Consider the following 24,840-nt stretch of genomic DNA (forward strand, 5'->3'; position numbering starts at 1 on the left):
TCCTCCTCTTCCTCCTCCTCCTTCTTCTTCCCCTTCCCCTTCTCCTCTTCACCCTCCTACTCTTCCTCCTCCTCTCCTCCTCCTTCCTCTTTCTTCTTCTTCCCCCTCCAACTTCTCCCTCCCCCTCCAACTTCTCCCTCCTCCTCCTTCTCTTTTCCTCCTCCTCCTTTTCCTTCCTCCTTCTTCCTCTTCCTCCCTGCTCTTCTTCCTCTTCCTCTTCTTTCTCCTTCTTCCTCTTCCCCCTCTTCCTCCTCTCTCCTCCTCCTCTTCCTCCTCCTCCTCCTTCTTCTTCCTCTTCCCAAATATTTTCATCTACATTTACCCTCATTAGATCATGGTTATATCCTAGTGGAGTTAATTTTCATCTACAGTGAAAAAAATCATGTGTTTCCCAAATAACCCATACAGTCCACTCTTTGACATAATTTTCATCTTAAAACTCTTGTTCGCTCCTAGTCCTGTCATATTCTTGCTGGGGTCTAGACTGCATGGATAAGGATAAGAGAGAACTATCAGACACTATCAAGGTAGTATGTTTAGTAGGTAAATGTGGGTCAGGACTGATGGGAGAATTTGGACGTATTTCCTGACTTCATCTCTGACCACACAGCATCTTTCACTGACCCAATACAGGATTCTCATCTCATCTCTCTTATGGCTCCTACCAGACGTCTAGCTGACCAGGTTTCTGCTGTCCTCACTTGGGTCACACAAAGCACCTTACTCTATCCTAGTGCATTTCAGTGTGTCATTAGACACTAAGTCCTTTCTTAGCCGCAACTCTTAGAGGCTCCTTCTTAGAGTCTAAGACATGCTCAGGAAGTCAAATGTGTCTTATGTACTGGTCGTTAAATTTTTGAAAGAGACAAGGATATTGTGCATGTTTGTTTTTCTTGTCTGAGATATCTCTTAGTTCTGCCATAGAAAAGAAGAACTGCCCAACCACAAGATTTCTTCCACCCTTATTTTGTCTTGGTTCATCCTAACCTTTATCTTCATGAAAAGTGAGCCCAGGAAACATGCCTTTTCTTTTGCTGTGAGTCTATGTGCTTTTAAAAAAAAAAACCTTCTCTGGTGTGGATGCTGTGAACATGGAGTCTTTCCATCTTCAAAAGGTATTTTAAATATAATACACATATTACATTCCATACACAGACACAACACAGATCCAAAAGAATTTATCTACCCTAAGATTAAAACCAGTCTTTCCTCATTCCTAATGGTTTAGTGTAAGTTAGCTGTTTCTTAGAATTTGATTTCAGAAACCACAAATTAATCACCAGATAATAGGCAACAGTCAAGAGTTAAAACTGTTAAAGAAAAAACAACAACAACAAAATAAAGACCATTATCTACAGAGATTTATCAGAAAAATCCTGATCTCTAACAAGAGTTCTACTACTACAGTACTGTCTTCATTACCTTTTCAATAAGATGTAATATAGAATATTCATACATTGTAAAACTGATAGATCTTAGTTGTGTGATAAAATAGCAATTCACTGGTAATCAGAAACAATTATTTCTCAGGTCACCTCATTAGCAAATGTACCAGTGGCTTCAGTGTGACAATTTATAGCACTTAATATTAGGTCTAACTTGGAGTTTTGCTCTGTAGGTTAAGTAAATTCCATGATAAGATTCTCAATGTCATTAATAAAACACATGCTTTTGTGAGCCATGAATTTTCTAAGTTCACCCATTGTGAAAATGATTGTCATAAATCTAACATTTTCTTAAAGATGAAGCTGAGCTACTAAACAAACAAAATGATGGTGGGATATGATGTCTCACATAATAGTTCGTGTAAGGTGTTCAATAGACTTCTGCCCTTCTTGATGGAAATGATGAACAGATCCATAGGAAAGATGAGTGACTCACTGGGTGTTATGGTTCTTGAACACTTGGAGCAATAAAATCCAGGGACTATGTTATGGGATTCTAATCAAGACAGCTCAAAGCAGCTCATGTTTCAGGGCAGCCCAGGACAGCTGAGAACCTGAACCTTCTAGCAGGGAGTGATTTGTGTGGACTGCCCTTCTCTTGACTTCATGATACAGAACCTGGGTCATGACGTTCCTGAGTTTTGCCATCTATAAAATTGAAAGTACATAAATGTAGATTATAACTCATGATGTCTCCTTTCCTCACAGAACTATCCAGAACAAAGTCACATTAAACACATAGAAGATAATTTGGAAGCAGTAAGTGTTTGACACAGATGCAGGGTTACTTTAGTGTTGCAATTTTAGCAAGAATTTGATGAGGGATGTAGGGGGTGCAGCATGGTGCTTGGCTTAAAATTCATACTTTGACTGTGAGTCTGTAAGGCATTATGTAATCTTTCCAAGCCTCTGGTTTTTCTATCTCCATAATCTAAATTATAAAGATGTGTATAGGGTCTTTATGAGACAAAGTGACAGAGAATATATGTAAAATCATCCAACCCTATAGGCTCCAGAGATGGTTTAGAGGTAAGAAAGCTAAGTACAGTATGAGAGAGCATCAGTTTGCATCCTTGGTACCCACATTAAAGGATTGGTGTGGCGATGCAAGCTTTTAAACTCAATGCTATGCAGAGTGGAGACAGGGATCCCCGGGACTTGTTGTCTACCAGCCTAGCTACCAGCAGAGTGAGAGACCTTGTCTCAGGAGAATAAAGTAGAGAGTGAGAGAACTGGGCACCCGATATCTTCTAGCCTCTGTATGCATGCACAAGTGCACAGCATGCACTCATGCATGTGTACATACACACATACACACACACACATGTACTACATACACCATATTCCCACACACATACATACATACATGTACACACACATCACACTCTCACACATTTATACACACACACATATACATGTACCACACACACCACACTCTTACACACAGATACATGCACCACACACACACACACACACACACACACACACACACACACACACACACCCTAACCCAGTCCTAGATCTCCCTGCTCAGTTTTCTTCCCACCTTGTTCTGAGCACAGCCTACAGTACCCTCTCCCCTGCAGCACTCTTGTTCCGTTACACGGATGTCTTTTGTTTGCTATCAAAATACTTAACTGTAGTTTTCCAAACACGCCAGAAAACCTGATATCCTAAGAACACACTGGGCTTGAAAATCCTCCCATGGTCACTTCTGTCTATCACCCAGGTCTGCTTTTCACCCTTCAAGTCTCTTTCTGAAAGGAAAACAACAGAGGTCAGTGTGAGATTCATCCTCTCTTGGGAACTCCCCAACTCAGTTCTCATCTTCAAGTCGTTGTGCCCATGCTACTATGACCCCCTCAATGCTCACTCATTCTTGCATAACTCTCATCTGCACCAGACAGCCCTTCCCATCCATCCCCAGGATCTAGACTAGAATGTTCATGGACATTCATTTATCACAGCAAGCACCACAGTAGACCAAAATGGCTTGCTTTCTTGCTTGCTTCCTCTTGAACCATATGTTCCGTTGTCATGTGGAGCACGTGGCCCTACCCAGCATGTCTGTTCAGACTGTTCTGTAAGTAAAGAACTGGAGAGACCACAGGTCTGTGCATTCCCTCTGTTCCTCAGTGCTTCCTGGCACTCCTTGCGCTGTCTCTTTCTAGTAGAAATTTCCTGCCTCTATCATTTATCTGCTTCCAGAGTAGGCATTTAGCAACTGCTGTGCTTCTGGCCACGGTTGAATCAAAGAATGAAAAAAGAAACTGAATCCAACATTTGGAATCAGTTGCTTCCTTGCCAGCCAAGCCACAGAACCAACTGGGGACATTTCTACCCAAGCCTTCCAGGTCTTCATGTGTGAATTTTTTTTTCAGTTCTTATATTGAACAAAGTAAACACAGTGTCTGTATGCAGGCCTGTAACTTGAAAATGTATCTGAGTATAAATTTGGCAGGGGCTCAGGAGTGTAGGGAGTGGTGATCTTTTCCCAAGTGTTAGTGGATTACAAGTGAGTCTCCATGCAAATCAACTGAAGTTACCTCACCACTGAGCATGCTCTGCTCATATATGTTGACAGGCCCAGCTTATTTTTAATTACATGTGCATAAAAGTAGGAATGGAGACTTTGACAGGAGAGAAGAAATGTGCGTAATTCCAGCCCTCAGAATGACTCCACACCAACTCCTTCTAAATGGAGTGAGGCAATGCATGTTCAAAAGAATTTTGGTAGAGCAATTTATGTGATGTGCGAGTGTAGTTGCAAATCAATGTGCCTTTTATGAGCCAAGCACACCAGAATGTGTGTATTACCATGAGTGCAGTTCCTCAAAGGGATTCTGTTGGCCACTCCAAGGTTTTTCCGTTGATGCTGCCATTACCCGCCAGATTTTTGCAAGTTTTCATTTGGAATGACTTTTTCAGAGTCTGTCTGCAAGGCGTACACACACTCGCACACACACACAAACTCGCGCGCACACACACACACACACACACACACTCACTCACACACAGGAAGGATAGAGTATTATGCTAATGATCTGCTTACTTTCTATCGTCACATTTGACTCCTTGTTAACTTTGAGTTTTTCCCCAGCTTATAGGGGTAGTGGAGCCATCACTGAGGTGACCTCATGGGAAAGTGACAGCACTCACAGATCCTTTTAGCACTGGAGAGGGTTTCTCGGCTAAGGGCACCCTCTGAGAGGCAGCAGACTCTCACAGACCTCACAGAAGGCTCCTCAGTTCACTCTGTAGTTTGAGTAAAGTTGTCTTCCAATCCCTTGGGCTCATCCAAAGAAGAAAACCAGGAAGCCCCCAGCAGCCCCTAGGGAGCGTGCAAACCTTGACTACCTGGCTATATTTCCCATATCCAAATATTTTCCTTCTTGTAGCATTATTTGTACCCAAGTAGAAGAGCTAAACTCCTCAAATGTATTTTGTTTCTTTTTCATTCTGTCCAACTTGCCTCTTCTCTCCTAAACTTCAGAAAGATTATTCTTTTCATACATACAGCAGACATGCCTGCATGGATAACAATACAGTGAAGAGAAATTAAAAGCTCAATGGAGTCTGAACTGCAAATATTTCAGTCACTTGACACTATTCCGCTAAAGGGCCCAGACATACAGAAATGTGCGCTGTGGACAGGAGGGCTTCAAAAGCCCCCAGGAAACCAAAAGTGATCAAATGACAGTACCTTTCAGGGATGGGGATGTTAACGGGATAATGTCTGGTGATATATATGATGAAGTCTTGTATATGATGATGAAGTCTTGAGATCCTAAAGCAGCAGTGGTTCTCAACCTTCCTAATGCTGCAACCCTCATGTTGTGAACCCCCAACTATGAAATTATTTTCGTTGCTACTTCATAACTGCAATTTTGTAACTATTGTGACTCATTAATAATTTTGGAGATAGACATTTGCCAAGGGGGTTGCAACCTCCGTGTTGAGAATTCCTGGGGCGTAAAGAGTCCCGATCTGATTCACAGTAACTGAAATCACATACAAAGGTTTGAAGCTGACCTGTGCTTTCTGGAGACCTGAAACATATTTTTCACTTAAGGAGAAGCCTGATCCTGTCAGACTGGGTAGGGGCAGCCCATTTGCAGCTAAGCTGCTACTATGGACGAGAGAGGAAGGCTTTGGAACCTTTTTTTCTATGATTGCACTTGGCATGAATTCCTGCCTTCCCCTTTGCCCACACCAGGTAAGCCCACACCAGTCATAAGAAAGCAAGCCCCTCCCATCTTCCAGTTGTAAAGGGGAGGAAACGTAATCCGTCCCTCATAACTTTTTATTATACTTGCAAGGTTTTTCTTTCTCTTCTCTAATACCGGAGACTGGGAAATAAAAATGGTGACTTGTCAGTGGTTTATTTATTAAAATAAAAAAAAAAAATGTGTTGCTGTTGCAGCATGCCTTTCAAATGCTCAGAATACAACACACTCCGTCCTAGAGTACAAATGAAGTCAGCCATCTTGGCAGGAGCCACCAACTAAAAGCTACAGGAGGGCAGTGGTGATACTTACTGTTTAAAACCCCCCTTCCTTTCTGCAGTAGGCCTTGTAAGGTATTGATTGCATGCTGGGCCTGAGCAGAGCAGCCTCGGAGGGATCGACTGAACTGGAATATACAACTTAGTAGGTCCCATGAACATCTGCCATTCTACCATGCCTGCTAGGAATGTGGACCCATGTTGCCAAGCCAAGACTTTAAATATTTTTTAAAACAAAGCCAAAAATAAAAAAATTCATGTGACATCGCCCATGGTCTACAAGTTGGCAACTCATTTGTTACTGAAAAAAAAATTTTTTTTTGTAAGACTCCCACGATTATTTTTAGAAATCAAACAAACAAATCCCACCTGTGGCACCGGCTTGGTCTTGGCTCGTGGATCTCCAATATGCACCCTGTGTAGTTGGATTTCTGTTAGGGAATATATGTCATCGGTTGGGAAAGGAGGCTCTGGGCTTCCAAGCTAGGTGGATAGAAGAGGGCTGAAGAACATGAAAGAATTGATGAAAGCATCAATCAGACTCCAGCTCACCTTTTCTTGTGTCATCCTTTGAATCAGCTGCCTAGACAGAGCACCCTCCCCAATCCCTCCAGCATCCCAAAGGCGGGATGCTGATAGCCCATGGAAAGACACATGGGAAAGGGGAGAGAACCAGTAATGACCACAGGGACAACTAAAAAGACCACGGGAAGTGTGGCCAGGACTGATAAACTGTGGGGATTTCCACACATTAGAAGTGACAGTGTGAATACACTAAGAGTGACCCCTTGAGAGAGAGAATCTGTCAAACCACACAAAAGGAACAGGGTTACAGACCAAACAAGCCTTCTTAAAGGAGATGGCTCTGTAGGAAGCAATGGAATGTTCCAGATGCCCAGTCACACTGTCTTCTGGCCCCCAGAGTTTAAAAATCGCACCCCCACCCTCCAAGGGTAAATACAAAAGTTGTATTTTTGCTTTGATGCGACAGTTCATATCATCCTCTAGTTCCATTCTGCTGGCTTAGCTACATTTTCATGAACATTGTCCTTTCTACTGTCAGAACACCAAGAATGGACTCAGGAACTACATGCTAATTGCCTAAGGCATATTCATTTGCAATTTGTATTTGGTTCTTATATTTCTGTGCATTTAAAGATCTTGAGTTTCCAGCTCTAGTGTATTCTCTCTTCGTTGTTTCTTTGTATTTCTGTGTTCTCTGTGATGCTGGTACATTACTGTCCCATTCTAGGCCATCTTGCTATAAAATGGTATAATTACGATAAGCATAAAAACAATCTTATCACAAACCTCTTACTTAATTTCATTCTCCTTCTCTGGCCACAGACCTGAATCATTTTGTGTCATTTAATTATCTTGGGTATAGTCCATCCAAGAAAGGATTAGAGTGTGACTGTCTGGTGGTCCCTGGTCATGGCACACCGTGTCAGTGTGTCTTTCACTGAAGCTATGGAAATGGCCTGAAATCCACAGACTGGGTAGTCTCAACACCTATGAGTGTATAGAAGAGAAAATCACAAGGACGTGTGTTTTCCTCTGAAATGTTCTGTCAGGGCCACAGGGGAAGTAACATGTTTTGAGGCTTAAGCACTTTGTCTCATGACTATGTCTTAGATTTTTATCAATAACAAGATGTCTGGGTTTTAAATTTTATTTTTATAGATGCCATTTTTTTTCTTTAAAGTGGTCATTTCAGAAGAGCTGTATCCATATATCACAAATAGATCATTTCATTTGAGTTTGGAAACAGCATCCGAATCTGATTCTGGATGGTTCTGTGTTGTAATTAAGACTCCAGGTGATATATGCATGTAGAAAGGGAAGAGGAAACATGGAAAAATAAATTAGGTCATAGGTTCGAGGTATAATGGTTTTCTACAGCATAGCTATGCCATTTTCATGACTTAAATGGGGAGGGTAGATCAACATATTTAGAAAGGATATGCTTGGAATAAGAGTTCCCTTTTAAGAAAATTAGCCAGCTAGCCAGGAATGTTGGCATATGCTCATAACTTTCAGAAGCAGAGGCAGGAGAATCATGGTAAGTTAGAGACCAATTTGGTCTACATTGTTTCAGGCCAGCGAAGGCTACACAGCGTGACCCTGTCTCAGTAGTTATAAACTTAAAAGCCTTGGTCTGGTATGAAGAGGCTCATTTTCATCTGTCTAGATGCACTTTCAACGTCCGGTGATTTTTGCGTTCAGCAAGGCACACCTTCCTGATGAATCAAAAGAGCCAAGCACAGACCACTTATGATTCTCACGTGTGAATGCATAAGACAATTTGTGTCATAAGAGAGACACGCTACAGAAAAGAGAACCCTTTTTCAGTACCTGAGAGCTGACAGAGGATTATGGTTCTCCTGGGCGCCACCAGGAGATCTCCATTTCTGTTCCTGACCTGACTGGCGTACAGGTGCCTCTGTCACTGCTGATGGTGATGATAAGAGATGGGAAAGGAAGTGGCAAGTGATGTGTCTGGCCCTGACAGACATTAAGGATTGCCACAGGCATCCCCGAGGCAAATGCTGACTGAGGACATTCCAGGGACTGCGACAGGTCACTCTGGTCCTCTAGGATAACGCCTCTTAAGGCAGACAGCATTGTAATAACTCAATCAAAATTAGACTTACAACCTCACCTCCTTCCTTGTTTCCCTTACCTCCCTTGTTGAATTCTAAATTTTGAAATAGCCATTACTTTTGACTAGTTGGTATCTGTCCTGTGCCGGCATGATTACTATGTCTCTGTAATATTCATTGCTCTGTACACAGCAACCAAAGATATTCCCACAGAAAATACCTGAAGGATTTCGCTAACAGTTGCAGGAGATGCTCTTTCCATAAAGTTCAAATGTTCACCCAGGGTATGGTGGGAGCAGGGTATGGGCTTTGTTGAAAGGTAACATTGATCATGGGGGTGTGTGGGGGGGGTGGAACTCTGACCCTAGTTACTGCCCAGGAGAAGATAAGTGCAAATCAAGTACAGCAAAGGATTATGGGTGCTCCCTGGGGAGTGGTGCTGTGGACTGAAGGAGCCACACTCAAGGCTTTTTTTTGCAAAGCATGGCTCTGGCAGGGAGGAAATGAGCCTGGGGCAATGCTATTACCCAATTACCTTTTCTGGTTTTATTTGTTCAAATAGAGATAATACTTTTAGTTATAAATAGCTAACCTTTAGCCCTCTTTTTTTTTCCTCTTCTGCCTTACCCAGGAAATTATAAATATTTGACCTTACTCAAAATGTACAAAGAAGAATAATGGAAGCCCCTGAATACCTTGATTTGGATGAAATCGACTTTACTGATGACATTTCTGTAAGTATCCCTACTTACAAGCAATGTTTGCACAGTGATCTCCCTTCCCCGCTGGTGAGCTACTTTCTTTGCGACATCTGTATTTCCACACCCCTTCCAGCTTCGTTTATGAACTGAAAACAAAGTCTGTAACTGACACAGTGTGGTTTGAGTTGGGGGCTCTCCGGGTGTAAAAGAAAATAGTACCTAATTGTGTATGAGCTTGGGGGGGGAGGGGTGCCAGGAACTCAGCCTTACTTCACATTCTATTCCTAACAAGTTGCAAGGTTGTTTTAAAATTATTGATGAATCTATTTGTAAAGCGTGAGCATCTGTTCACAAGTTAACCTACGAATGCCCACTCCTGGTTTCCTCATATGACTATATCACAACTAGCATTCTCTCAAGTTCACAAGAACCTACACCAAAGCCAACTTGGCACTTGATGAATAATAAAAGGAGGGAGATATGACTGAGCTTTGAAGAGCAAGTATCGCTCTTCCAGAGGATCGAGTTCAGTACCCAGAGGTGGCTCACAACTGCGTAGAACACCAGCTCCAGGGCAGCTGGCATCTTCTGACCTCCACAGACACTGCTCCCATTTGCACATATATGCGCACACATATACAAAAGCAAAATAAATATGAAGATAAAGAGACATTTCCCAATCTTTGAAAGCATCAAAACAGGGACTGGCCACTTGGGAATATTGGCAAGTCATGCATTTGATGGAGACCAAAGCAGCTGTCCTCTGAGGTCCTCTCATTCTGTAATGCTCTGGGCTGATTGATCCCTCAGATCCCCAACACTCATGCCCATCTTCTCCTCCATTCATTAAAGCTTTAGTCCTGAGCAAACTGTCTACATATGGCTTGCCTGGAGCTGCATGTGAATCCTTCCATGCCATGGAATCAGTTCTGTCACCCCAGGAGCTCACAGCTTCAGACCTCATTTTCTTTGCTATCTCAAAGCCTGAAGCTTTGGGTCACCACTGGATGTTGCTCCCAAACAATGGGCTTACTTTGACATGCCTCTGGCTGGAGGTTTATTCCTGTGTTGTACTCCACACTGTGCATAACAGGCATACTGTACACAACAGCTAGGTTGCAGAGATAAATATGATAAATCACCTCTTTCATAAAAAAAAAAAAAAAGATCATTCTGGTTTTGAACTAGAAAGATATGACTTCATTATTCAGCCTGTTTTAGCTTCTAGTTAAATTTTATTGGTCATTATTCAAACTAATGTGAAGTAAGAGTCCTCTTTTCCATGGTGGATGTGTGTGTATGGATATGTGTGTGTGTGTGTGTGTGTGTGTGTGTGTGTGTTTGTGTCTGTGAACATATGTGTTTATGAGTAGTTGTGTGTGTGCATGTGTGTGTGTGTGTGTATGTTTGTGGTATGTGTGGTGTCTGTGTGGTATGTGTGCATGTGTTTGTGTGTATATCTGTGTGTATCTGTGTGTTTGTGTGTGTCAGTCACTGTGCTGACTTAAAGTGTTCAGAATGTGATTCTTCTGTAACTATTCCTCTCAAGGTGTTTGAATTTGAGTGAAAGCCAAAATACATGAGAGATGGCATAAATTTTGTTGGAAAGTTGGACGAGAAAAAGAAAGATTGCATTATCATTAAGAGTTTTGTGGTAGCTCTTGAGGTTTGATGTCAAAGATGTAGTTTGAGAGTTGATTTTTTGTTTTCATTTTTGGTATTGTTTCAAGCAGTTTGTTCATTATTTGCCTGTATATTTGCCATGCTATGGACAGAACCCACTGAATCACACATTTAGACATGTCTTATATCCCCAACCCTTGGTTTTGTTAGACAGTGTCATTTTTAATTAATTATTTTATTTATTTACATCCCAAATGTGGCTCCCCTCCTGGTCCCCCCTTCCAGAGTTCTTCACCTCATCCTCCACCCCTTCACCTCTGAGAGAATGTCCTTCCCTGGGCATCCCACTTCTGTGGAGCATCAAGTCTCTATAGGATTAAGCACATCCTCTCCTACTGGGGCCAGACAAGGCTCCTCTGCTAGATGGGTGCTGTGAGCCTCAGACTAGCTTAGCCCTGGTTGGTAGCTTAGTCTCTGGGAGCCCCCCGGTGTCCAGGTTAGTTGACACTGTTAGTCTTCTTATGAGTTTGGAATCTCCTTCAGTTCCTTCAGTCCTTCCCCTAGCTCTTCTATAGGGGTTCCTGACAGCGTTAAGTATCTGTATTTGTCTCAATTAGCTGCTGGCAGAACCTCTCATAGGACAGCCATGCTAGGCTCCTAGACATAGTGTTATTATGTAGCTCAGGCTGTCTATGATCTCCTGACTCAAACTCTGAGGCAGGCGTTACACAACTGTCCAAGTTGTGTTTTAAGAAAGCAGTCTTTGAAGGCAATCGGCCTAGGTTCTTAGCTTCTTCTGAGCTTCACTGGCTGGATGATTTGAAGCATATAAATTTCTTCCCGGAGATGCTCATCTAACATTTAAAATTGTTTCAATGTTTGGGTGAAATGATAATATATGTAAAACACTTAGCTTGGCACACCGTAAGTTACTCTTTAGAATAGTAGCCTTTGTTATTGTTTCAATGAATAATACAATAATATTTATCTGACCAATAGTGAAGAAAGAACTCGAGGGAAAAGACCAGGCATGGTGTCAAAATTTTCTTTTAAGTACAATAGAGCAGTTGTATTTACAGAAGAATCAGCTGGCAGCAGCCCATAATTTTGATGAATTAGGAAGCTCTGCTTGAAAGATAAAATGGATTAAGCAATAACTGAAGCTGTCTAGCAAACTGGGTCACAGGATTTTACCGTGGCTGAGTCTTTCTAACTTGACCACTCGGAACCATAAATTCAGATTTCCATCAGTCAAAATGTACCTTCACCCAAAGTTTTCCTTTCAAGTGGACTCTAATGATTGGCTCTTCCGCCTGGTCTTCCAAACTCTATATGACCTAGCACAAGGCAAGGCCTGGGCCAAGTAGTGGGAGTGGGTGGGTAGGGGAACAGAGGTGGGGGGAGGGGTATGGGAAACTTTCGGGATAGCATTTGAAATGTAAATAAAGAAAATAATAATAAAAAAAAACTTAAGGCAGGTGTGAATTGCATGGCATTGATGAAACAATAATAATAATAACACTTATTGCTTCCCGTGAACTGGGCGACTTCTTGTTCATCCTCATCCTGCTTCTATGGAGTCAACACTATAGCTGTCTTTTATAGACAAAGACACTAAAGCATTGAGATCCTATCTCTTGCCAAGGATCCTCCAGCTACTCAGAAACACAGTTTCCAGATTGCTCCGTTTCACTGTAGCGCTTTCCTGCCTCCTCCCAGATGAATAGAGTTTATTGCAGGGATTCAAGCCAACAGCAAGTTTTCGGCCCCTCTTTCTCACCCGTGAGCATCTGGTGATCCTGAGTTTCCGTGGTCTTACTGGGAAGGTGCTACCAGCTCTGGTGGGTACGGACCGGGAATGTACAACATACAGGACACCCTCCTACACAGAGGATTCTCCAGCCTGAAATGTTGACAGTAGGGAAAGCAAGAAGTCAAGTCTGTTCTAATCCCCCTTGAAACCAAAGAAGCTCTACTTAGCAAACCCTCCAACCTAATAGATCATTTTATCGTAATTCAGTATGAATCAAGTTTAATACCCTAACCGTGACAGAGTGTCACTGTTCATTAATGATCTCGTGGAGAAAAAAAAAAGTGAAGACAGACTCATAAATCATTAAAACAAGTGTTCTCTCCCTGTTTAGGTAAACTAGGAAATTAGCTGTCAAGGCTGCTAAAGTCGGGCTAAATGAAAAGGATTCAAATCCTGTACTCAGAAGAGAAGGCATTGTTCAAGGGCTAACTCACTAACACAAAGGGAAATGAAGTTTCCCATGAGTATGTTTTTAGTGTTCGGATTGCACAGACCCCCATCTCTCCCTGGCCTTATGCTTCTTTCTGATGAAGAGGCAGGAGGAAGTGGAGAATCCAGGCAGCACTTGGAGAAGATGTTTACAAAACTCATGCTGGGATTTAAAACTCCCCTTCTTGCCCTCCAACTATACCCCAATTGCGTAGTTTGGGCTTTTTGTTTCGTGGTTCCCCCCCCCCCTCCCTGGTCATGAGACTGGTTCTTGTTTTAATTAAAACGCAAGCTGTATATTTGTATAGAGAAACAACTAGAACTTGCTGTCTCTGTCTAATGAGACAAAACACCGAAGGAGGCCGATTTATTTTGAAGTTTCCCCAGACTTGAAAATAACGGGCTTCCTCTGTAAAATGCAAAGTTAAAAACCGGTACATCCCTGTAACCCTGCCATCTGAGAGGGCAACTGGAACCCTGTGAGAGAGGGCTCACACAAACAACAAAGGCTCAAACCTAGCTCTCACTGCAAACAGAGCCCTTTTTATTGGTGTGAGAACCAGGGCCCCCTATCATCAAAACAAAAACAAAGCCCTCCAGGAGGCTGAACCATGGTATACTTATCATATTAAGGAAAGCCAAGTTTTTAATTCTCTTAAACTAGTCTGTTCCGCAGGCCTGCATGACTGAAGCTGAAGCTAAAAGGCAGATCAGGTGAAGTGTGTCACACCCAGCCACCATCCTTCAGAGGCAGGCCCTGTCACACACAGCACTGAAGCCTTTGAAGTCAGCTCTCCTGCTCAAGCCTCACAGCTCTGTGAGACACTGGTTTAGCTTTCATCCTGTTTGGCCGATGACAGAAGTGAGATTTCTGGGGGTACTGTGACTGTCACAAGGTTACAGATAGAGCATTGTGACAGGATCAGGACTTGATTCTAGAACTCTTTGACCAGAGTATTGTGACCTTCTGAGAAACCTAGTTGAGTGGGAGCATCTCTACACCTGGAGACCAGTCATTCCTTTACCATCATCTCCATTGGGTACTGGGGGGCTCACAATTGCTGCTTGGCAGCGAGGCACTTGGTTACCAGTATAAAGAAATACAATCAGCTAAAAGGGAGGCAAGCAAGACCCTAATTTTTATTACACCTAAAGTTTCCCTAGAAGGTGACCAGGACCTTCATGTGGATTCGTTCCTATCAGCCCTGACCTTCCTAGAAGTCACCACGTTCCTGTCCATATTCAAACCTTTTCTTGGTTCCAGTCAGTATGATGTGGTTTCAGCAGCAATCAGAACACTATGACATTTTTTTGCAGTGTTTTGATTACTGTGTCCTACATTTGAGTCCAAGTTGTCTTTTATTCCTCCTCTTTAGCTCCATGGTATTATAAAAGCATTCCTGATTTTAGCACCAAATGCCCTATATTTCGGTTGTTCTTTAAGTGCCTCCCAAGAAACTGAATAGCACCGATCTGATCCAAAAGCCATGTGTTATATGCAGTAGGCCTCAAGACTTGAACCAAGTTCCCCTTCTCTCTTAGACCAAACACCCATAGGAAAAAAGAAGTTTAAGCAGAGATTGGTTCCCAGGAAAAGAGAGTAACCACATTTTAAATTTAAGCTTAGATTTTAATTTTAAGAACAACTAATTTTTAATTTGCCTCCACTTATTCTGAACTTGGCTATTGGAGTCCTCATCTTGCCAGATTGCGATAGTATTTATTAGACTGGCCACACAGTTTATTTATACAAACTACTTACTCATAGATAACTATTTTGCCAATCTAGTCAGCAAGTTTTTATTAAATATCAACAGTGCTCCAGGCACAGTTCTAGGTTTGGAAGGATAGTATAAACTTGGTACTCTCAGAGAGTTTATAATAGCAAACAAGCTATTATGTTTCATAGACTGTAACATATGTATTATAACTGTGAAGTGTCAGGTTAGCTTCATGTGAAGTCACATCTCAATGCCAGTCACTATTCTTGTCTGTCTGTGTGTATTGGTGATGATTGACTCATGACTCACAGTTGATTCTAGACAAGCACTGGTGTTGGACAAGGCCCACAGCTGGCCAGCTACCCGACTGCAAGATAAATGTGTCTTTTAATTGTTTCACCATTTATAATTTTTCAATATTTATTATTATGTAGGCTTAACTTTTTAGTGTTTTTTGAAACCCCAAATGTAAGTCATCATGGTACTTAGCATTTGTTGAGCATCAGACAGGATTCCCATGCTTTACAGTATTAGCTCAGAGTCTTCACATTCCCACTCTATTTGGGCATTGAAATTACTCAGTTTTACCAATGGTATTAAAGAACTGCAATTACCAAGAAAGTGTTGAAGTCTGGAGATAATGTGGGCAATCTGCTTCCAGAAGCCACATGTGTAGCCATCTCATTGAAGGTGACTTCTGCTGGGCCTGGTGGTCATCCTTAGACAGGTCACCTAGGGCTCTTGACATCCATGTCCACTCCTCACATAGGATGGGGGTCCTTCAGCATTCTTATCAAACTCCCTTTCCCAATGTGGACCTTCAAATGTTGCCCAACCACATATTGTATCAACTACATTAATATTATAATACAGCAATTTCTGGTCTACTCTTAATAATGATCAAAAAGAGCTGTTGAGTGTTTTTCATACCAGCCACAAACAATATCTAGCATATAAGGCATATACGAATTTTTTTACTTTTTCAAATCTTAACAAACATAATTAAAAAAAAAAAAGAAACCATTGCAAAAAGCCATGCATATGCATGTGAGAATAGAATGGATTGCAGTAATTCTCGTTAATGGATCCTAATTGGTAAAATGGAATGTAATTAGAGAGAGTGGGGCAGTTATAGGAAGATGTTGGCTGTCTGCATCACTCTATGCAGGGATAGTGGCAAAAACTGAGATATTGGTTAAGTCTTCTGATGGAATGTAGTGTTGAAAGAGCAGACTGTCCCAAAGAAAGGTCTACTCCTAAGTGAGAATGGGAAAAGTAAAGTGTCTACAAAAGAAACTGAACCCTCCCTCCCCCTCCCTCCATCCCTCCTTTTCCCTCCCCCTTTCCCTTCCCTCCCTCCTTTCCCCTCCCTCCTTTCCCCTCCCCCTTTCCCCTCCCTCCCTTCCCTCCTCCTCCTCCTCCTCCTCCTCCTCCTTCTTCTTCTTCTTCTTCTTCTCTCTCCTTTTCTCTCTGTATATACACTGTTCCTCTCTCTCCCTCCCTACCCATGGCAACTTCCTTGGCTTCCTTGCTTGGGGTCAGTGAACTCACACACCCAAGAGCAGCTTCCTAATAAACCTGCATTTAACATAACCAAGAAAGAAAGAAAGAAAGAAAGAAAGAAAGAAAGAAAGAAAGAAAGAAAGAAAGAAAGAAGAAAAGAAGGAAGAAGAAAGGAAGGAAGGAAGAAAGGAAGGAAGGAAGGAAGGAAGGAAGGAAGGAAGGAAGGAAGGAAGGAAAAAGGAATTTTCAGAAATGAAGGGGAAAAGAGAAAGGCCAAAAGAGAAATTAAAACAAAACCCAAGAAAATGTTCACTATCAAGTTCAGTATCCAAAGAGTTTTCCACCTAACACTCTTTGGTGGCCATACTGAGTACCACTCCATGAAGCTACAACAGTAAATGAAGAGATAAAGAAACAGAGACAACACCAAAAGCAAGTCTTTCTGAGGAGCCCAAGAACAGGAAAGCTTGTGGCGGTTGAGGGGGGCCGAGCAAGCATCCTGATATGAGGGGATGCTTATTCACTTTGTAGGGTCGGAGGAGAGAGCCTGTGCTGAGGGAGTGGCTGGGAAGCAGGGAACAGAGGTCCTGGCAGGGCAAGAGCCCTGAGAAACAGGAGTAAAGGGTAGTCATGCAGAAATGGACATCTGTGCCATATCTTCGGAGCTATGTGGCGTCAAGACATGCTTCTCCATTGGTAGGCAGGCCTTTGGAGAGGAAAGCGTTAGGCTCAGAAAATCTCTCTTTAGCTTTGCTTATGTAGAAGGCTGCGGTTCTGCCCCATGGCTGCCTGAAGTACCTGCCTGAATTCTGGGATGCTCTGAAAAGCCATGAATCTTGTGATAGTTTAAATAGACCACTCATTTCCCATCCCTTTCCCTGGAAACGTAATAGAAGCCTGGTTATTTAAATATCTCTAGCTTGAAAATGTGCTTGGGACATTCTTTCCTTTTCTGTGGCTCATTACCACTTGAGTGACGTCTGCTCGCTCACCTAACTGACTCCAGTTTGCAGGACTGAAAAACGTTGACCAATAGCTAGCGTGATCAGAGATTCCCATGGAGCAATGTAGAAGTCATAATCTGTCGTTCTGAATCTTATGCATGTTCAAACTGTCCTATATGGCAAAAGGACAAAACTGACGGTGTGGCCTGACATATAAGGTTGTCTGTCAGCAAACAACGGCAGTTTGAGAAGCAAACTTTCAGTGTCCACCCTCATCTACAAACTCTGTTGAGCAAGGAAAGAGTTCAGAGGAATCCCATAAGGTAGAGAGGTAGGCTGATGCAAAGTCCTTTGCTTTTCCAGCTCCAGATTATTCCCGCACCTCTCTTGTTCTCCTGAATTTAGCGTCCTGGCAGTAATGAAGATGAGGAAGGAAAGTCTCACAAAAATCAATCAATCAATCAATAATGCTAGAAAGACGAGACAAACATTTTACGATCATTTATCATTTTTCAAAATAACTCCAGCTTCGTTATCTCATGTAGGTACCTGTGTCCTACAGATAAGGAAACCTAGGTCCTGAGATACAAAACAATGTATTTGTCCAGAACCATAGAGATGATAAACATGGGAGGCATGGCATAAATCCAGATCTTCTGACTCTACATCTCTGTCCCTTACACAAAAGGACAGCCGCCAGCAGTCATGTTGATAGAGTGAGAATTTTGTTCTTTTGAATGTGCTGTGACTGCATTGCTAGATTTATAATTAAAAGTTTTCCTAAGATTACTTTTATATAAATATTAACTATTGTTATCATGGCTACTAAAGTCATGGGCTACTCAGAGGAATTCATTTAATACAGTTCAGTAAGCGCCTAGTATCTTAGGTAAGTAAAATTTCTTCTACCACCTAAAGAAGCAATGAAAGCATTTATATAAATATGGAGACGGGATGCCATGTATATAATTAAGATGAACCTTCATGAATTCTGATATGTGCTGAATCATCTGGATGCCTTGTGATAAGCCAATGGATGGACCCAACGTAAGTGTACCAGATTCAGTAGCTATAGAATGGTTTTTTAAAAAATCTATTGTCCAAGGAATTCCTGGAAGGCATGATGCTTACTGGTCCAGAGAGCATGCTTTGAATGCTGACATTCATTCTGTGTGGGAGAGTTGGACTGGATATTATGGAGATGATGGCCAGGCAAGACTGGAAGAATGAAAGAGAGTTTTCCTGTTGCAATGGGAGGGAGGAATGGCATTCTGGGTAGACAGTGTAGCATTCATAAAGACACATGAAAACCAATATGTGGGGGACTATAAGACATGTGCTGCTGCTGCTCCTGCTGCTGCTGCTGCTGCTCCTGCTGCTGCTGCTGCTGCTGCTGCTGCTGCAAGAAGTGAATGCATGTAAACGGTAAGGCTGATCGTATGCCATACTAAGGCCATGGTCAGTCCTACATATATCCTGCAGAGTCACTGAAGGGTTTGAAACAAGAGACATACTTGAGTAAAATTTGAACTAAAGAAAGCTGATAAATTCTAATGCCACTGTGAATGCTCAGAAGACATTCCTATTCACTACCTAAACTTTAAAGCTTTTAAATGCTTGACTATTACAGGATCATGCCTTGGATGTGTATATGTTGCTATTTCGGGCAGTGAATTGCCCCTATCTGCCATGTGTATATTCAAGTCAACGATAGTGTCCTTTCGTGCTTTTTTGCATATGGGAACTGCTAGTTCAACAGAGGAAAGAGCCAAGGTAAAGACACTGCAGACTTTTACTGAGGTCAGAAAAGAGAAACATGAGCAAGGGCTGACCTGGGGCCTCCTGGAGAAGGCAGAGTATATGCTGACTTTGTGGGACAGTGGCACTTCTTAGGAGAAGCATTTCCGACAAAAAGGACCCCAGGATTAAAGGAATAGAGGAAGTAGATTGTGTTCAACAGGGTCATTGAAGCAGCTGGGGAAATTGGTCAGCCTTACCAGGAGTTCTTGAAACAGAGGAGTAGTAAAGATTTAATCAAAGGAGCTGTTTCTCCAGCCACTAGCCTCTGGAAAGATTCAAGAAAAGGAAGATGTTAGGAGAAAATAGTAGAAAGGAATGCAAACGCCTCGCCTCTCCGAGAACTGAGAGCCATCTCTCCTTTGCATCACCCAAGGATAGATAACAACAGTATCGAGCGTCACCCAAGGATAGATAACAACAGTATCAAGAGAACAGGCTATGCAGTCTGGGTTGGAGGCTGAGCTGAGTGGATGGAAGACACATTGGTCTTGGTTTGTTCAGTCTAAATGGCAGGAGTTACTACCAGTAACTGCCCTATGAATGAGTTAGGTTGGCCATCTGACAGTCCCTTATAGAAGGCCATCTGTCCTGTGAATTGGGACATCAGTCTGGGAAGCCTTCCACTCCAGCTCCCAGATGGTAGCACAATGCACTCTTGTAAGAGAGACATGCTGGGTCATGAGCTCATTCTCAAATATGCAAAAATAAAAATGTGTGTTGCTTTTGTAAATCACACAGTTTCCTCTACATTTCTCCAAACCACAATGTAGCCATCTCTAAATCACTCTATTGCTTTAAGAACTTCCCTTGCAATGTTGGTATTTGCAGAAATAAATCCTCAAATTACTCTCTTATTGGGTCTTTATAAAAAAATGAAAGATTTGTTGAATGCATAGACAATTTCACAACTGAATACTACATTCCACGCATTCTGAGAATTCCCCCAAACTACATAATTCTCTAGCTGACACTAATTTTTTTTTCTTAGTTTTCTGTGTTTTTTATTTCTATTCCCAGGAGTAACTCATCACTCTGTCTTCAGGGTCATTACTTCTTAGTGGTTGTGATGTAAAGAATTCAAATGTGTGCCTACACACGCACACACACACACACACTGTCCTTCTTCACCATGGGCAAAGCCACAGCCCATATGTCACCCTCCCTGATTCTATTTTCCTGTTTTAGTTTTGATTGTTGGGCGGCTGCTTGATTGGTTTGTTTGGGGTGTTGTTGTTGTTGTTGTTGATGCTGCTGTTGCTGCTACTGCTGCTGCTGCTATTGCATTTTAAGGCAGTATCTCAGTGTGTCATATCCAGGCTGGTTTAGAACTTGCTATAGAGAGAGATTAGCCTGGCTGAGACCTCAGATATTGCCTGCCAGCCAACTGCTAGGATGACAGGTGTGTGACCTCATGTCTAGCTTCTGCTGTCGTTCTCTCTCTACACTCCAGCCAAGAAGCGTAAGGAAACTACAGCTCACTCTCCACTTTGCAGCCAAAGAGGAAGAACTGGGACTCCAGCTGATTAAGCTGAGATGTGAATCTGTCTTTCAGGTGATGGTTAGGATACATGTTCCTGGGATGCAGACAGCAGTTCACCTGTTTTAATGGAGTGTATATCTTTTAACCCTTGCTGAATGTATTGTTGCCCATATTTAAATACAATTCATCAATTTTCTCTTTTCTAAAATGTTGTCTTGAGGGGGAGGTGAAAAGGGAGGGAGAGGGGTAAGAAGAGGAGGAGAGAGAGGAAGAGAGAGGGGATGAGGGAGAGGGAGACAGAGGGGGAGAGGGAGAGACCTGGGTTGAAGGTGGGGTGGGGCAGAATACAGGAAAGATGGTGAGTCTTTGCCAAAGGGTGTTTTGTGGGGTACAGCAATCTAAACAAAGGCCTAATTTTAATTGAATTATAGACTGTGTAATTAGATAACCTGTACCAGCTGGTTTCAAAAAGCTACCAGATTCCTTTGAGAGCTCAGGCTTGGTGGGGAATATAAGGTGCCTTATGACTACCAAGATGAACAAGAGGAAGCTTCTCCATATAAATTATCTCTAACCTTCCTACACAAGCACACATGCACACACACACAGACACACACAGAGAGACACACGCGCGCGCGTGCACCCGCACAATGTAGTAGAAGGAAAAACTGTCTTGAGGTTCAGTTCTGGTTTAAGACCCTCCCCTCCCCCACCCCACCCCCCCACCATGTGTAGTATATTTGCCAAAGCACCTGTAGTCTCTGAGGAATGGCTACATAAACAGGATGTTATTGCATCAGACAGGTAAGAATAATTTCTCTAATTAGTCCTCCGAGATTTCATTTTTCATTTAGAAATACTGGAGATTTAATTTGTTTGTGATAAGCAGTTGGCAAACTGACAATGGCGGCAAGCGCCTACTCCCTCTGCCTTGCTTTGCTGGTGTTTCTGTGGGAGCCCGGGAGGTCTATCTATCAACATCACCCCAACTAAAGTACCTTTGCATTGAAAAATGTGTTCTAATTATACAGTCCTCACTTGTGATGCCAGAATAAGCCTAATGGCTTTCCCCTGGTCATTTTTCTTTTAGATTAAAGTTTTTTTTTTCCTCAGCCGCTTCAGATTTTGCAGTGGAGAAGTAATTCATGATATGTGCCTGTTGTTCCTAGAGACACAGAGCAAACTATTTTGAGCTAATTGTATTTTATGAATTGAAATGTGAGCAGGACTGAAGATAGTCTCTGACTTAAGCTTTGATGAAAGGCCTCATTCTGTTCTATTCTATTCTATTCATTCTCCTTATTTTGTTTGAAAATACCCTCTTTCTCAAGATGGATTGATAGGTACTAAATGGAGACCCCATAAGTCATGGCTATTGATTTACATTTGTTTTAGCTCTCCTGATTTTTGGGTCTCCAGTGGCATAATTTGTTATCTTGATGGCCAGCCCTGGACTGAGACGGGGACGGAGACTAAAAGGCAGTGTCTTTCTGTCCACACTAATCTGCCTCTGGAAGAGGAGAGCTTCCCAACAGACCTGTGCTCCTCTTGCTTTTTATAACGTAACCTCAGTATGTTTGCCATGGAGACTCTAGGCATGGTAAAAATCTGCAGCATTCGGTAACTGTTGGGATCTAAAAAGATGTATTTAGTTTGTGTGTGTGAGGATATGCATTGCATGAGAGTATCTAGTAACTGCAGAGACCAAAAGAGGGCATTGGATTCCCTGGAACTGAAGCTCCAGATAGTTGTGGTCCACCATGAGACTGCTGGCAACTGAACCAGCCTCCTCTGCAAGAATAGTAAGTGCCCTTAACCACTGATCCATCTCTCCAGCCCCAGCTTTGGATTTTTGTGTAGTGTGGTCCATACCAGCCCAGGTGTGTCTCCTTTACCCTGAATGTTGAGGAAGCCAAAAGTTCCTCCTCCAGGCTTTCCTCTCCTGTAGCTAACTCTGAGGGCTGAGGAGACAGATCCTGGGAATAGTCAAGATTCAGTAATTCTGACATCTTGCAGTTAGAAATGATGAGAGACAGGATCTGTTGGATGCGTCTTACTCTGTCCATTAATAAGAGCTGCCAGGCTCCCTTCTAACCTGTGTCTGCTGAGGTGTTTGCTGTCAGATTCCAGTGAGATCCAATTCCCGAATGTTCATCTCGTACTCAAGTCTCACTCCTTGTGTTCTGTTTTATTATTTATTTATTTATTTATTTGATGATTTGAATAAATGCTTTTATTTTAAATGTCTGCCTTATACCCATTTCCCTCTCTCTTCTCATTCAGTATTCAGTCACATCTCTCAAGACCATCCCAGCATTGTGCAGAAGATGTGACTCACAAAACGAAGACAGATCAGGTAGGTCAGACTCCTCACTCCTCTGGTCCCCCAGGGTTGAGAGGCCTCTGGAAAGCAGGTTCCCTGGTTTTGGTTGCTCTTGAATTCTGCTGCTTTCTCCTGAGGGTTTCTCTGCTCCCAGTACCTCCCTGACATCTTCAAACAAACAGATATGGGGGTCATCGACAGGAGCAGGGGTTCCTAACAAGGACCTGGCTGTGTACAAATCGACACAGATCCTCTTGATATCTTCAAACCGTAGTATTGACAGTGACTTGCTGCAAAGTCAAGAAAGCAGTGGTGGCAAAACATAACGAAGCAGGCGCCAACGAAAAAATGCTGGATGCATTTACTACCCATATGGCAATGACCAATGTGAGGGATGGTGTTTTGCCAAAGTCTGAAACCCTATCAGGATGCGACATGCTAGAATCTGCAATAAGGCATACTATAACAGTTAAGATGAAAGCAAGGCGCTGGAGTTTAATAGTGTAAACTAAACAGAGAATTATGGCAGATAGATGAAAACCAGCTGGCTAGCCTTTTCTCTTTGCCCCATCCCCCCGACTGAAAAAAGTACATTTAGTGTTGTTTTCCTGCCTGTAAATCAAATTAAGTCGCTCTGATTTTCTCTCTGTGATGGACAAAAAAATGAAAATAAAAAGTATATTGATGGGAATGGTATTAAACTAAGAAATTGTGTTCGTTATTTTGTTCTACATAATTACCCAAAGGCGTCACCATTAACTTTGCCAAGCTGAACCTCTCCTAATAGGCACACCAGGCTTGAGAGGCATGCTTGGCAGGAGACTTAAGATAATCCTTAAATTGTGCACATGATGTTTAAAAATAAATAGAAGTATCTTTCCAATACAGCTACTAGAATTCTGAATGTTCAACTGAAAGGACTTGGAAAACTAACTTTCTCCACTGGACCATTTGTTTTTCTTTGATATTCTGCTTAGAAGAGACAGCAAACAATAATGCATTTACTGATTTGTTTCTCTCTCTCTCTCTCTCTCTCTCTCTCTCTCTCTCTGTGTGTGTGTGTGTGTGTGTGTGTGTGTGTGTGTGTGTGTGTTGGTAATATATGAAAGTGAGTCAGAAACATTCCAGGAGTTAGCTTTAAATTCAGATGAATTTTTTTTTATTTGCTCTAAACTATTGAAAGAGAGAGGACATAAACTCGGGAGGCAATGAGATAAAGAGCATTGTGGGGATTTGAAGGGAGGTAGTGGTGGATGGATATGATTGAAATATATTCTGTAAATAAATAAAATTTTCAAAGAAATCACAAAGATGTTATTTTTAATAAGAGACAAGTTTCTGCTGAGTTGGACAGGGGATTTTTAGCTCTAATGCCTTTGAGGACTTATCTCCTTAAAGCAACAATTTTGTTCAAAAATATGAAAAAATGACTGGGCTCAGAGGTACCAGCGACACACTGCAAGAATGAAGAGCCCAGCCCCAGAGTCCAAAGGCTTAGGTTCCAGTTAGAATTCAGCCGAGTATCAGCTACATGACCTTGACCCCGGAAGTAGTCAACCGTAAACAAAGGAGAAACTGCTACCCATCATGACAGGCTATTTTTAGGGTCAAATCCTGCACTTTATCAGAAGGAATTTTGCAAATGGTAGACTTTTCTTTCATTCTTTAATTGGAGGTGTGGAGTGGGAGACAAGAAGAGCAAACCCTTCATTGGTGCTGAATTAAGTGCTGCTGGCATATTAGGTACTGTAAGCATTTCCAAGGTAGGATGTTCACGCTGTAGACGGGTAAGCCTAAGGACAGAACAATCAAATACCTTGCTCAGAATCACACGGAACTTAAGCTGTGGAACTGAACCGGCTCTAGGAAGTCAGTCTGTAGATCCTGTCTTCTCTTGCATGACATATGCTACCTCTTAGGTAGCTAGACCAAGAAGCAACAGTGTAACCTT

At 42.2% G+C, this 24,840-nt stretch overlaps 1 protein-coding gene across 5 annotated transcripts in view; it reads left to right on the forward strand.

Annotated features, from left to right (window-relative positions):
* The window catches only part of Sncaip (synuclein alpha interacting protein), a 144,057-nt gene that overhangs the window by 61,432 nt on the left and 57,785 nt on the right, over positions 1 to 24,840 (forward strand). For all 5 annotated transcript variants that reach the window (XM_021214509.2, XM_021214513.2, XM_021214510.1 and 2 more), the window contains exons 2-3: positions 9,184 to 9,286; positions 22,850 to 22,922. In XM_021214509.2, coding sequence (XP_021070168.1) covers positions 9,230 to 9,286; positions 22,850 to 22,922 — 130 coding nt within the window. In that variant the 5' untranslated portion in view covers positions 9,184 to 9,229. The remainder of the gene's footprint in view (positions 1 to 9,183; positions 9,287 to 22,849; positions 22,923 to 24,840) is intronic.

This window comes from Mus pahari, chromosome 15 (assembly GCF_900095145.1).
Source record: "Mus pahari chromosome 15, PAHARI_EIJ_v1.1, whole genome shotgun sequence".
NCBI classification, from domain to species: domain Eukaryota; kingdom Metazoa; phylum Chordata; class Mammalia; order Rodentia; family Muridae; genus Mus; species Mus pahari.